Source organism: Cebidichthys violaceus, unplaced genomic scaffold (genome assembly GCF_023349555.1).
Source record: "Cebidichthys violaceus isolate CVI_PGR_0920_01 unplaced genomic scaffold, fCebVio1.0.p SCAF_25, whole genome shotgun sequence".
NCBI lineage: Eukaryota > Metazoa > Chordata > Actinopteri > Perciformes > Stichaeidae > Cebidichthys > Cebidichthys violaceus.
In genome coordinates this window covers 5,189,627-5,204,960 of record NW_027176428.1, presented here as the reverse complement: position 1 = coordinate 5,204,960, position 15,334 = coordinate 5,189,627, and the positions used below count along the sequence as shown (strand labels likewise).

At 39.3% G+C, this 15,334-nt stretch overlaps 1 protein-coding gene across 1 annotated transcript; it reads left to right on the top strand.

The window, feature by feature from the left end:
* The first annotated feature begins 221 nt into the window (after window positions 1–221).
* LOC137879449 (adenosine receptor A1-like) lies at window positions 222–8,850 on the top strand. The gene is made up of 3 exons (XM_068720171.1): window positions 222–908; window positions 4,236–4,530; window positions 4,648–8,850. The coding sequence occupies exons 1-3, from the start codon at window positions 568–570 to the stop codon at window positions 5,029–5,031; spliced, it is 1,020 nt and encodes a 339-aa protein (XP_068576272.1). The 5' UTR covers window positions 222–567; the 3' UTR covers window positions 5,032–8,850.
* Window positions 8,851–15,334: the final 6,484 nt, after the last annotated feature.

Below are 15,334 nucleotides of genomic sequence, written 5' to 3'. Positions count from 1 at the left end.
AAAGAGAAGATCAATGGACAATAATATTTTAAACTCCCATGGTGACATATATAAACTGGGATTATTCCACAAGAAACAATTACCCGGAGGCAAATAAACATTTGAGTGCCTTGGGCCATTTAATTAAATCATGTCCAAATAAAGGAGCTAAACCCTGATAAAGTAGCCCAACTGTAGGAAATGACTCAGCTTCAGCGGAAAATGACACATTGATGAAAGCTACACCGTCAATCCGCGCTTTGGGGAGTTACTTGTGACTCATTCGGTATCTCGGGTCCGTCTTGTCCCTCCGCCAGTAGGACGGCAGGAGCCACTTCATTCTCGGAATCACCGTCTCGGACCATATGGAGCACCAAGTCCTGCGTCTTGCGCGCAGCTCCATGTCCTTTACCAGATCCTAAAATAATTCAGAGCAACAGACACTACGTCTGCCTCTGTGGGGACATTAAACATGCGAAACCTTAGTCGGGGTGTCTCAGTCGGTGCCCACAAACTCAAACAGGGAACTCCCTCGACGCGTTCAGGCTGTTTCTCCGCGGAGCGCACACTCCTCCAGCATCCGTGAACATGCCTTCGGGTGGGCTTTCCTCTAAAGCCCTCTATATCGGGATGGAGGTGGTGATCGCTGTGTCGTCGGTCATCGGTAACGTGATGGTGGTCTGGGCTGTGCGTATTAACCGGTCTCTGAGAGACACCACGTTTTGTTTCATCGTCTCCCTGGCCTTGGCTGACATTGCGGTCGGGGCTCTTGTCATCCCCCTCGCCATTACCATCAGCATCGGACTCAAGACGCACTTTTACAGCTGCTTGCTGGTCGCCTGCACAGTGCTCGTCCTCACTCAAAGTTCCATCCTGGCGCTTCTGGCCATCGCCATTGACCGCTATCTGAGAGTCAAAATACCCATGAGGTAGGCCTAAAGGTGAATTCTTCTACTTCCCAATATCTTGTCTCATTTACAGAAGCCTTTGTGTCTGGACCGCTGCTCGGACCAACGGCACCCACCAGAGCGGCCATGCAGGATTTTAATTTCAGCTACAACCAGAAATAGACTGTAATATGCAGTGAAAAGGTGTGTCTAATCATTTAAATTAGTTTACAGTAACCTTAAAGTAGAGCTACATTAATCTGCTTTGACATATCTGCGGGAAACCACACGGTGTCAGTACCTGATAAAAGTCAGTGATTTTCAAGGCTATGACATTTTATGAACAGTTTTTAATTTAATTTCAAACTATATTTAGACTTATTCATTATTTATTCATGTATTTATTTTCAACTCCTTAAGTGTCACACCTCCAATACATAATTGTATCCAAATTATAAGCTGTGAACTGGAACAAAGTAATGTACATATAAAACATCTTGTATGAACTGCCCTCTTCTCAAAATAAATCAATGATATAAAAATAAATAAATAATTTCGCATTGATTATCTTGATTGCTAAATATTTTCCCTCAAAAAATGATTTGGCTATAGCATTGTTTTTACATGATTTTTTAAATCTGAATATGTATTTTAGCAGCAAACATATTTGTATCAGACAAGGAACATATAGATGGATCTGTGGGAAGGCAGCTGTTTTCCAGTCTGAGCTAAAAATCTACAATGTGCACCTCTTTCTTTACTTCTTCTGATCTGGTTGGTTTATAACTTAATGGTAGACTGCCATTTCTGTTGCATGATAACGGAAGTTTTAACATTTTACATGTCATCAGTTCGAAGGAAAGCTCCTCTTGCCTTACAAATTTTTTCACTCGAAACTGAAGTTACCACTTCAAGTTGCCTAATCGGACAATGATCCTAGCAGAGAATGCATGATTGGTCAATACGCTCATGGTGGCTGGTTGATGGATTACATAATTTGTCAAGCTGACAACCAACGCTCACATAAAAACATGCAAACTGTTACTCAGAGGACATATAGCACACTAGTTGACAGTGCAAAAGAATGATAAATATTATTGACTTAACTGTTATTTATCAGTGCGCTCCAGGGTTTCTCAGCACTTTTCAGCTCACAGTATTGGATGTAACATGTATATTATAAATCACATTCTATATCAGGTCATACAATATTTCGTCTGGTGAAAGCTCTGGCTTTTTATAGTCACAAATCTGAAAAAAACGTGCTTCAATCTCACTGCTGATCCATTATAGCCAGATACTTCCATCTGTTCATCAGATTTTAAACACAAGTGAATTGTATTTTACTGTCTCGTGATAATATGAGCCAGAATTGAGTCCCCCTCCCTAAACCACCCCTGGGACCAGAGGGAAACAATTTACCAGCCGCTGATTTCTTTTTATAGCGGAGGTGGTTTGAAAGCACACTGTCGTGATAAGGGTGGTGTGTCTGAGATTTGAAAATGTCCAAAGTATTGGTAGTGCGCTTAGCTGGAGGATGGAATTTAGAAGGTGGAAATCCCTCAGGTAAAATAGAGATAGATGGAAGGCAGTCAAGTCCAAAAAGTAATTTTTGGCAGAACAGACAGCTGATCTGTATGCAGACAGACAGCCAAGCTTTACAATCAGCTGGAGAGAGCGTTTTTTAACTTGAGATAAAAACTGTCGTCACATATGGGAATACCTACTTCAGACTCTCTTGATCCATTGAGTATTCATTCATAGGTCCTGTGTTGTGTCTGACTCACCCTGCCTGAACTCCCGTGTGTGTGCTTTATATGACAGAGAGTGAAAAGGCAAGGACAAGTGAGAGAGAGCAGATGGGGGGGGCACAAAATGATTGTTTGGCTCTGGCACATATCTCAGTGTGTTTCTATGTTAGCATTATTGTAGGTTAGCCAGGGAGCAGGCACGATAGAAAGAGAGACAAATTGTGCAAGAGGGTGAGAGTAAGAATGACCACCTGAGTTGATTTAGCCCTGTCGTCTAATTGAGTCAGCACCAACTCTTCTGAAATAAAGGCTGAACTACAAAAATCAACAGTCCAGTCGTCCACAGGAATCTCTGATGTCTGCCTGACAATGACTAATTCATGGTCCTGTCCAATAGCAGACCATTGTGTGGGAGAGACAGGATGAGCCGCGTCCAAAGAACTGCAGACAGTTATGTTAGGCAACAACTCCCACAGTCTTCTGAACAGCAGAGATGTCTTGCTTGTGTCTGCTTGACATTTGCTTTGTTTCTGGTAACACAGCAGTGATTTTCAGAGAAAGAAATCAAATTGAAACTATGTCACCTGCTGCCACAGAGCAACAAAGAAAAAAAAACAACAGTTAGGCTACTTTTCATTGTGCTCAATGCAGGACTTGTAATGTGATGTATAACTAAGGTCTTGGCCAATGTTATTTTATAAACATATCCATGAAATTTACAGATTATATGTTATTGTAGAACAGTCAAATCTACAGGTGGATGCCAACAAACTACTTAACCTCACTGCCTATAAACTGGGGCAGTACAGCAAAACACACATATTCTGAACAAGGATTTCACTTTATAAATGTTAAGAAAATGTCAAATTCATAGACAATAAAAAACACCAGTTCTTAAGTCAACACACTCAGGGTTTTGCTGCTAGAGCCTTACATGGTCTGGTATGACCAGTAGCTTATGGTTACAAAATGTTAATGTTACCAAACTTATGCTAGATAGGGCAACTTTGGATACTGTTCAACAAAAGTTACATAGTCTCTCTTTGAGCCCGACTCATTATTGTAGGCTTTAGTGGTTGGCCATCTCTGACCTTTCGTCATTGGTACTTCTGGTACTACTGGTTCTATATAAAGCCATTCTGAGTAAACTGCAATCATCAGATATGGTCTTGTTGTCTGTTCCATGTGCATGGACTGAACTGGGAAAGAAAGCTTTTATGTGCTCTGCTCCCCTCACTTGCAATAGCATTCAAAAAGACTTGAGAATTGTTCTCTCTGTCTAATTTTAAAGCTACAATGGGGAATTAATCGGTTGGTATGTGTTACTGTTTGTAGAAATTTTAATATTTCGACAAGTTAATACATTTCTTGTGGTTATTGTTTTTGTCTGTAACTTTTGATGCTGATGTCTTGGTCTGAACGCTCTTCTAAAGGTGATTGTTGATATCAACAGATCTTAATTGATGAAACATGGGTTTAACAGAAAAAATCACTCCACGATAGAATCTCTAAAGTTATTAGCTTCACAAAGGGAGTATTTGTTGTAAATCTTTTGCAGTGACTTACATGTTGTATTAGACTAAATTAAAAACAAGATCTTCTCCCTTTGCTGCTATAGCTACAAGCGGGTGGTGACTCCTCGACGAGCTGGCACGGCCGTGTTATTGTGTTGGCTGGTGTCCATCATAGTTGGCCTCACACCCATGTTGGGTTGGAATAACCTGCAGCTTCTCCGTGACAATGGTTCCCTGGTCACTGATGACCTCTTGGTGATCTGTGAGTTTGAGACAGTCATCAGCATGGACTACATGGTCTACTTCAACTTCTTTGGCTGGGTGCTGCCCCCTCTGCTCCTCATGCTGGCCATCTATGTCGAGATTTTCTACATGATCCACAAGCAGCTCAACAAGAAGGTGAGGTCTTCCTCTTCTTGTGGTCGCTTTGTTTGCTATGAAAACAGACTTAATGTGAACTAATTAGACTAAATATAAACGTATAAGCTGACAATCTTCTCCTCTATCTCTTTGTAGGTGACGGCTAGCCACACAGACCCTAGCCGTTACTTTGGCAAGGAGCTCAAGTTAGCCAAGTCGCTTGCCCTCGTTCTTTTCCTCTTCGCAGTCAGCTGGCTCCCTCTTCACATCCTCAACTGCATCACCCTCTTTTGCCCTGCCTGTGATAAGCCGATGTTCCTCATTTACATCGCCATCATCCTCACACACGGCAACTCGGCCGTCAACCCCATCGTGTACGCTTTCCGCATCAAGAGATTCCGTACAGCGTTCCAGAAAATCTGGAAACAGTATGTGCTTTGTCAGGATCCAGTCGGGCGGCTTCCTCAGAGAGGGAGTCAGAGAGGACAGAGTCATGAGAGGAGGCTGAGGCAGAATGATGATGATGATGATGATGTGTGACCCTTGGCGACTAATTGGATCGCTGTGTAACTGTTAAGTTTCACCCCACTGGTTCACAGAATGGAAAAAACTCTGGATACTTTTTCATGCTCGAGGGGTTACTGGTCAAAACGGCCTTAATGGCATCGCAGGACTTCAGAGGAATGAAAGAGATGAGCGAACTCCTTCGTGGACTGACTGACTGATTTCTTCCATCCAACACACTCTGAGAGGACAGGATGACAAATCGGCATGGAGACCGGATAAACATCCAAAATCAGACTTTGATTTGAATAAGACTGATTATTTATTTCTACACTTACTGACAAAATGAAGATGATGTCGAATAACACAAGGGGCTTCTCATCAGTATCAACAACAACCTGTTGAACTTGAATCAGTAAGTGTATATCCATAGCACATCTGGTACAAATACTAGAAGTTGTGTATGCTGTATTGTATTTCTGATCTGAATTAAAATTAAAACTCATGACCTAAAAGATCACAAATAGTTATGCATCGTATTGTGTGCTACATTTACATGCTTAGTTCTGTGGCCTTAAGGACAGAAAATGTAATGAAGAGGAACTATTTTAATAGTGTTAATCTGGTAAACCAATGGTGGGCAAGCAGGACGTTTGTGCAACCAGCTTGGTGCTTTGAGATGACTAGGACACAGGATGGTCTGTGGCTGGATGAAAACATGTAAAATTGACTCACTTGGACCAAGGATCTTTGGTACGATGAAGGTGTGGTTTCAATGTGCTACCATTTGACTGTCAGAATGACTAATAATAGCTTATAGTTGTAGCTGAAAAATGACCTGATGGTCCCCTTTAGATATTTGTCAAATGGTCAATTTTAAAAAAACTGTGGAGCCACCTATTATTAACTTTATAACTGTGGCTGCAGGACTGTGAATCTAAAGAATGTTGGAGCTCCTCCAGCCAATAAGCTTCATTTGATCTGGGTGATTGGCAGTTAAACCCTATAATGTACCTCTATACTGTACATATATCTCCATGCCCCTTCCACTACTGGCAAGCATTTTACTTTTTACATTTCCCCCGAAAGTGGGTATACCAATGTAGCATCATCACGTACTGTCTGTCATTTCTGTTAGTAAACTGACCAGTGTTGCCCTTTAAAATGAGTGAGATTGGACATTGAGAATGCTGGCACTTATAATGTGTACTGTATGTAACTTATGTGTATACATGTAAATGAGAGGTACTGTAAAAAATGTACCTTATTGAGCCAACAGCTGTTTATCTCTGGCACATCATCTTACAGCTGTTGATTGAGTCAGCAGACTGGGAAATACACCCTTCAAGCATCACAATAGATTTTTTTTAATGACATAGACAAAGTCAGGAAAGTAACCAAAATATGTAACGGAATACGGTGAGCCCTAATTTAAATTTATAATGCTGAATGTGCATTAGCAGGTGGAAGTTTCAGAATCCATTCTGTTCTTTATGACAGAAATAGCATCTCATTTTCTCTTCATGCTTCTCTGTATTGAGGCTAAAGTCATCAGTGGTGGGAGGCCATTATTTTGCGCACACGTTGATCCTCTGTCACTTAGCAGAGAGAGCTACTCATGTGTGAATAAGGGAGAAGGGTATTAGGGTGGTGAGGTGGGCCAGGGTGGAAGGATTATTCTGTTTACAAGGGAACGAGAAGGCAAGAGTGCAGCTGAGGAACTCATCAGAATGAGAATCACCTTTATTGGCCAAGTATGCGTGCACATACAAGTAGTTTGACTCCCTGGAGTCGAGGAGTAAAAGAGTCAGGAGGTTTCGTCTGTGGAAGTCAACAACAAGGCCACTGCGATCCTTTCCCATCAAATAAACCTGTTTTTTAAGGCCTGTTGATGTGACAGTGTTGATCTCTGTCTTAACCTTAGGTGGCACTGTATTTTACAAGAGTACACACACACACACACACACACACACACACACACACCCTCACATATCTTTGTCAAACAAATGTACTCACTTTATTTTCAATGCTGCTCTTGTAAGAATATTTACAAGTAATACTTTTCTCATTTTTGTGCTCCTGTAAAATGCTTATAAATCTACTATGTGTAGAATGTATTATACACTATATAAAAGATATTAAGCCTATAGCATTTTAAAATTATTTTAGAAATCTATTTTGAAAGGAGACAGTATGCTTGTAATGAGAGGAAACTGACCCACCGTCCGTGACACATCCAAAACTGATGCTAAAGACGGGTACATGGACCGTCATAGCTAGAAGCATAGGGGCACTGACCAAGTGTCGATATTCGATGAATTGGGAGTGACAAATGTGTTGGTCCTCAGGTCAGTATATGCATGGGGGTGGTTTAAAACAGTATCTTTTTTTTACCACCACTGGGGGGCGCCAATGTTGGACATTTGTAATTCTACACATTGTGACTTTAAGTTTTGGTCTGCTTACTTTGTTTACTGTGGTAAATGAAACACAATTTGTACAAAATTTTCAGATGTACATTAATAATATCAAAAGAGAATTCATGACTTATATATTGTACATGTAGAAACTGTTCTGAATCAGAATCATGTGCTGGATGTTTAGAGCAATGCGTGATAATATTATGAGCTGTTTTGTCAAATCTCTAATTATGAAGGAAACATGAATAAATAGGTCAATAGATGGAGTCAAGACACCGAAAGCAGACTCTTAATCTCAGCTGAATGTGAACATTTTGCAAATGTAGTTTATGTTAACTGCTGTGCTGTTGGCAAATACACTTCCATCAAACACTAGAGAAAGAAAATAAAGTTGCTTTTATCGTGGACACTGACTAAGAATTTGATAACAGTTGATGGTTGTTTTGATATTGAACCGAAGTTCTTTGCAGGTCGCAACAACACAACATCATTACTCAAATACCAGGATATCTCTTTCTCTTTCTCAGCTGCTCACTTTTTCTGTCAAATGCACACACTCATACACTCAAGTCAAGTTTATGTATAGCCTGAATTCACAGGTTTGTCCCAAAGGGCTGCGCAGTCATCAAAGTGTATGACACACTGTTGGTCGGTGTCCATTATTAAATACTTTTAGATTTCATTTTATAAATTGATTTAAAATAGATCTTTGTTTTAATAAAACTTGTTAACTGAACAGACTTTTTGACTTGTAATGCACAGGTGTCTCCAATAGCATTGTTCTTTGCTGCACCGCACCACTTTCTGCAACAGCTCCATCGTTAATATAATTACCTGTAACTTTTCTGCACTGACGAGTCAAAATATCTTATGTGAAAAAGGCGCAACAATCTCAACACAACAAAGACACAAGAGTGTGCTGATGTTAGCAAAGTTGTCACGGTCCGGGTATGTTTTTATGGCAATGAATTGAAGCTTCATTCTATGAATAATCTCTTGAAGGTGCTATAATTTTTTTTCCAGGAATTGCTACAAGTGTGTATAGTGTTTGCCATATATGAATGAGGTGTGTTTTTACTTATTCTAAATAAAGCCCCTGGGTTATGATACTTTGAAATGGAAATGCAGCCTCAAAGGCAGTGTCTGTTCGAACTATTCACCTTATAAATAGAGTGAATGGATTTCAGCTCAGTCTGGGGTCAAAGATTATTTTTCCCTTCACCCTGTAAAGCCTTCAGCGGTGGATCTGCTTCCCAGCTGTTTTGGCTTGCCTGGTCCAAAAGTCCCCCGCCATGTCTCACAGAGTTAGTGTGGAGTTGATGCAGACTGCCAAACAGCAGCACAGAGAGGTGTGGCTGTGTAGACAGCTTGACTGTGGGAGTGGTCGTGAATATCTGCTACAGGCCAAGAATGAGATGGCTGTATATTACTTAAAATAAAGCGAATAAACTACATGACAAGCACATTTATGTCACTTTAAATGAATTGTTCTGTTAAGACTGTTTTAGTTGTGTGTTGTGTCAAGACTGTCAGCAAGAATATCTCATATATTTACAGGCACCCTTGACTCTCCATCTTTCTCACAGAGGTGAAAACCTACAGTCAGATACCTTTACATCCCAGTGTGAGCTGCAGGCTCTGTGATCCAGACAAATTTTAAATATGTCCACCCTCCAAGCATACATTCTGCAAAATAGAGGAAAAGTAGCATTGAAACAGCATATCAATTTTGATCCAGGCTTGTTTGGTTCTTCTCTTGGTCCCTTAACATCACTCCATGTAGATTATGTTGCATACAATATGTGGGGCATTTTTCACACTGGCATCTAGTACTTGAAAGTGGTCAGTGCTGCACTCTGCTGGTTACTGCACAATAGTGAAACTGCATATGAGGCAACACTGGGCTGTGACTTAAAAAACGTAAAAAAATAATGCAAACCCATCCTTGTCATACATTCTTATTTGTGTAAATGATTATTGAAGACAATCATCAGTCTTAGAAAGAACTTAGTCCCAATATCCTTTAACCTGTCATCAAAATATTTTCCTAACACTATTTTTTTTGTGATCCAGTATTTGAGAATATAGATTAAATGGATATACAACACGATTGTCTGCAGATCAGATAAAAACATATCTACAGTTCTAATTTCTTACACACACAAGATGAAGTCTTGCTCTCTTCAACACAATGGCATTTTTGTGTGGTGTGTTTCTTCCATTTCTCAAGCTCTATTATAGCAGGTATCAGCACAGAAACCTCCCAAACCAGCACCAACTATTATTCTGAAAATAACATTTGCATAGAACATTTTACTTATTAGCAGTTTGTTTTGTTTATAAAATGCTAAAACATACTTGTTTGAAATCAAACCATAAAACTATCTCAATAATGTTATATCCAGAATTTAATAATTCAGAAATCATTTCAAAGTTTCCCATTTTTATTGAAATCCCAAAAAATAATTAACAAAATATATCAAATGTTCCTTTTAAAAATGTTTCACCCAATGTAAAAATTGCATGCAGTGTGTAAAATGTTGCCAGAAGTATATGCTGAATATGAATGTGATTAAGACACAAAAAACAGGGTTTATTAGCTTAAGACATAATAGAGTACCCGTATCTATTTTGTGCAAAAATAAGGGACAGAAACACTTAAATTACATGAAATCACAGTTTGATTGAGCACCCAAAATGGCATATCCTTAGAGTAGACAGTTTAGACACACATGGATGCCAAAGTGTGAACGTGGTCTGTTTAACAGCTTAATTGTTGAAACTGTACTGCAGATATTACATTGACTCGGCAGAAGCTTTTTTTCTACTGTGATTTGTAACTAAGAAGGCAAGCAAGAAGAGACACATCAGCTAAATTGAATAATTTAAATTAATATTCAATTAATTTAGTTCAGTGATTTATGCAGAAGCTGCATAGATGAACCCACATGCATGAAAATAAATACACAAAACTGGAGCCTTCAGCACTGATCACTCGGAAAACTCCTCCGGAGACAATCAAGCTATTTTTATACTAGTGCAAGCAATGACGTAGTGGAAAAAAATATCACTGAAGTGTTTTCTGATGAAAAACATTTATGAGAATGTAAAAGTGACTTATTTAAATCGTTTTTTGTCTGTTTAGAAGAAGTTACACTCCACTAAACGGTCTTAAGACACATGATTGCATTAACCTGTGACGTGCACCTGCATCACTAGCTGGGATTTGAGCAAGATTGTCTAAAACTGAAACAGCGTGAAAGCGCTGAAATTCCAAATGAAGAAGTTTAGTGTGTGATCAGATGTCTGCCTGCATGACAACAGAGTTCAGACTCATACAGTGGCTTCACGAGGTCATCTGTTGAAATATTGTTGTTCAGGTCAGCATACTCCATCGCAGAGAGGCTGGTTTGGCAAGATTCCTTCTCAAAACACTTTCCCCTGAAAAAAAAGAAGAAGAAATACAACTTTACAACCTTACAGAACTCTTCTGAATGACTCATAAATCAGTCAGAACGAAACTGGACATGGGGCTAAAAAACAGAACTACAATGTAAGGAGCTCTGGTTTTAACTGCATGGTTTCTCAATGTGTTGATAAAACTAATTACCTTGTGCAATGGTTTCAAAACACCTAACCTTTGTACGGCATTATTAATTGTATGTTTTTGCTGTGTAATCAAGTAGTAAATGGCGGCAGTATTAATCCAGGATACACGCTCAGTAGACACGTATGCAAAGTCTAACGTAGCATTGTACTTCTGGTTGATCTCAGTTTTTAAAATTACTAAAAATACATGTTTATTGAGCATTCAAACCAAAGAAATTGGTGGTTAGTGGCAGCGTGTTGTTTCAGGTACTGGTGACATAAAGAAATATGATCCACTAAATGTGGTATTAAAACTATGTTACTGCTTTTTCCTGTTAAGTCAATACAGAAAGGTTAGTCAAGTTCAGTGCCGTTTCATTTCACAACAATTAAAGTTGCATCAAGGAAGTTGTATAAAGGCTGCTGGGTAAGCACAATGCTGCACTATTTGATGTTCAGTCAGGCGTGGCACTTTATAAAACTAGAAGAAGACGCACTCTAACTAAAGAATAATAATTTCTTGTAAAATCAGGGACATGACATGAACTATAGTGACTGAAAAACACATCAAATATTGACAAAAAGTAATTTATTTCTGATCGAATTCTTCTCCACTTACTTCATAAGTTGATTGCTTGTAAAAACAGTTGCACCTAAAGGTCAGTGGTGGCAAAATGTGAAAGGAAACTTCCTGTCATTTAGTTTGTGCAGTATTTGAATTGTTTGCACCACTGGGTTTGGTGTCATAAATATTAACACTCTTCAGGTGCAAAGGGCTGGTGTTGTTGTTCAAAACCATAACCCTTGCAAATTAACATCTAATCTCATCAGAAAAACATTCAGTTTTCTGTACCATTTTATATTGTAGTTTTCCACCTGTTCCAACCTGCGCAAGTGATAAATACATAAAACAAATCGCCTTGCGGTTGAATGCCTCCACCAGCCAGTCATGTTGCAGTTTACATCCATGCCTGTTCAAAATGTCATCACTTCATATTTTTATTCTATTAGACATTGGTGGGAAATTGTCATAATTAGCATATGAATTCCTAAGTTATGGACAAAAAAGGTGTTTTGCCAGGTCACAGTGACCTTTGACCACCAACTTCTAAATAATTCAACCTTGAATGCAAGTGGACGTTTGTGACAAATTTGAATAAAATTGCATTTAAGGCATTTAAAAACCTTCTTACCCATCCACCTTGCTGAGTCAGCCATGGGCCCACACGCCTGGTTATGAATGCAGACATGACACTCTGGATTTTCATTTTCAGCTCTGGGGAGGATTTTTGGAGATGAAGTCCGAAGGCCACCGAGGCCCTGATCAGCTGCATCTCTGAAACCACTTCAGGCTGCTGCCAGACCTGAGTCTGGCAGATGGCGTCCACGCCGCGGCTAAACGCTGTTTCTATGGCCTGGGGAAAGATGAGACAGAGGTCCAGATATTATAGAGCCGCAAATTCAATGTAAAGACATCATAGTAGATACACCTACAATGCTCCAGTTAACTTCATTTTAAAATTTGGAAACAGAAAAAAACACATTCTGACTTAATGTTGGATCAATCTTAATGTTTTGTTTGATCTTTTTTTAAACTGTGTGCTGGTTTACAATCATTTTCATTGTACAAAACACAAATCTGTGAGATTTTACAATGTAAGCAGAATTGAGCTACCGGTGATCGAGTTTAGTCAGTCAGAGGGCACTGTAATGAGTCGATAGCCTTCATTGGACACATGTTTACACAGAAGAAATGAATGAAAACTGGTCATAGACAAACAACACCAACATTTACTGCATGGCTAGAAAACACTGGATGCAAATACAATGAGAAAACGTTGTTTCTCGTTGTATTTTGGGCGAACGTAGCATTTGACATGTCGAGTATTTCCACACCAATTTTGTGGTGCATTTGCACAACAAAATATTCAACAATACTTTTAGAAAACTTGTATTATTAGTCTACAAAAATGACACTATTGTACTGTGTGAATGTGTGTACACCCGTGTGTACACCTGGGCTACGACAGGTAGAACGCAAGCAGCAGTGCTTCCTGCACTCATAAGAATGTACATAACCTCTGATCCTGTGAATGCCATTCATGGAGTAATATATAATAAGATAAGATTAGCCTTTATTGATCCACTGAGGGGAAATGTTGGTGTTGCAGCAGCACAAGGACATAGGGGGAAAAAATGTTAAATATAAATAATTAAAAAGTATAGAAAGTAAGAATAGAAATAAATAATTGTCAGTGTGTGTACCTCTTTCGCTACTGCTTGCTTCAGGCCAGCAACTGCAGCTTTAAATTCAACGTTATCCATCATGTCATCACCCACACTCTTCAGTTTTTCAGCTATTATAACTGGGTCAAAAGTGTCTGAAAGAAAAACATACATGTCAAGTTTTAACAGGCTAAACATCAGTATTCATTGTACTGTGTACTGTAGGAGCATAACTAAGAGGGGTTTCTTAATCCACCTACCCTGTCCTCATCAATAACAACAACAAGTTGTAGGTGCTGAGAGAGGTTAACAGTGACGTACAATGGCCTTTACTGAAGTCTACCAGAGTAACATGTCACCTATTTAAAGGGTTGAAAATCTAAACTTGTGAAGCTACAGTCCACCCAAAAGCAATGGAACATAATGATGAAGATACACCATCAGCTGGAGTTATGAAGTCTTAAAAAAGGCCCACTAGGTTGAGACAACAAATAAACCCCGGAGGTCATTCAAGAAGCCTGATCAGCAGAACTAGGAAATAAAGAACTAACGTTAGAGGGCAGGAATAACAGTGAGGTGGAAAATAATTTGAATTATTTTCCGGTTGGAAAGCAAAGCTCTGATGAGTGTTGTATGGTATGCACACATAAAACACACACACACACACACACACACACACACACACACACACACACACACACACACACACACACACACACAGGAACGTATTATTTGTTAGTTATTCAAACCCAAAATATTTGCGGAGCTCACAATGAGCAGTTTGTAAAGCCAAACAACGAAAACAATGCACACTTTATATATTTAGGCTATGGGTGTAACGTATATATATATATATGTATAATGACGCTACATTGTCTTAAACATGATATTGACTGTACCAAAAAAAAAAACAATAACTTGAATATAGTAAAATCTACTGCGTGAAACACTAGCGTCTACCACTTTGACATCTTATTTTCTAATCACCCGAAAATGAAAGTTCACCGAGTGTAGCTGAAGTTAACAGTTAACGTACAACGACTCGGTACAGACACGTATCGCTCCCACTCACACGAGCACATTTTATCTTGAACTAACCGTCGCTCTTTGCGCTGTCAGTCTCCAAACCAGCGTCTAATAAACGACATTGATCGACTTCGTCATCAAACAGATACTTGATTATTTGATCCGTCTGCCACTCGACATCTAAAGGTGTAGTCGGAGCCATTGCTGTTGATCAAATATCTGACATATCGCGCAGACGCAAACGGAGGGTTGATTACTATTGTGCTTCCGGTTTTAAAGAGTACGTCATCACAGCCATATATGGTCACAACTCACCTGGAGTTATTCAGAGGAAAGTACAGAGCCTAAATGCTGGTGATGAAGCTTCATTGAAATCAACAGGCCTATGTGTCTTCTAGTTTGTTTAGATACGTTGTATAGTTGTAGGTTTACAGGTCTGAATATCAGGCTTTTTGACACATTTCCGCACGATTATTGGTCCTTGAACATTACAGAGAGTTTTAGTGTACACAAATTCTAAAGTGTCTCTAGTGGCATCCATCCATGCAGGTAATTTTGTGTTTATTTGTCCAGGTTTTGAGATAACTATTCTGTCTTTTTGAGATCTCTGCCTCCACCTTTAATATAAATGAGGTCAGTGCGATTTAATTGATGATGCTCACAGCATTATTATTATTACTAGTTTGAAATCAACAGCAACATCTCCTGCCCAACACTGAAGAACATTTTTCCATTGAAACAGTGTACTAAGAAATAACCCCTAAACTGTCCTTGGAAATTCAAAACTTGTTTTGGGTTGGAGGCAGAAATCTCAGAGACAGATATCACAATATTGACAAACGGAAAATAACAGACCTTGCATTAAAGCTGCAGCATTTTATAGTGAAGGTGCCTGCCTTGCCTGACATTGGCCTACCTCAACCCTAGTTTATACATTGATTGTGGCATGTGATAAGTAGTATCAGCTCATGGAGGAAATGAAATAGTCGGCCATCTTTTCAAAACTGGATTAAAAGTGGAGGATGTGGAAAGAAGCATCCATCCATCCATTATCTGTAAGCACTTATCGTTTATGGGCT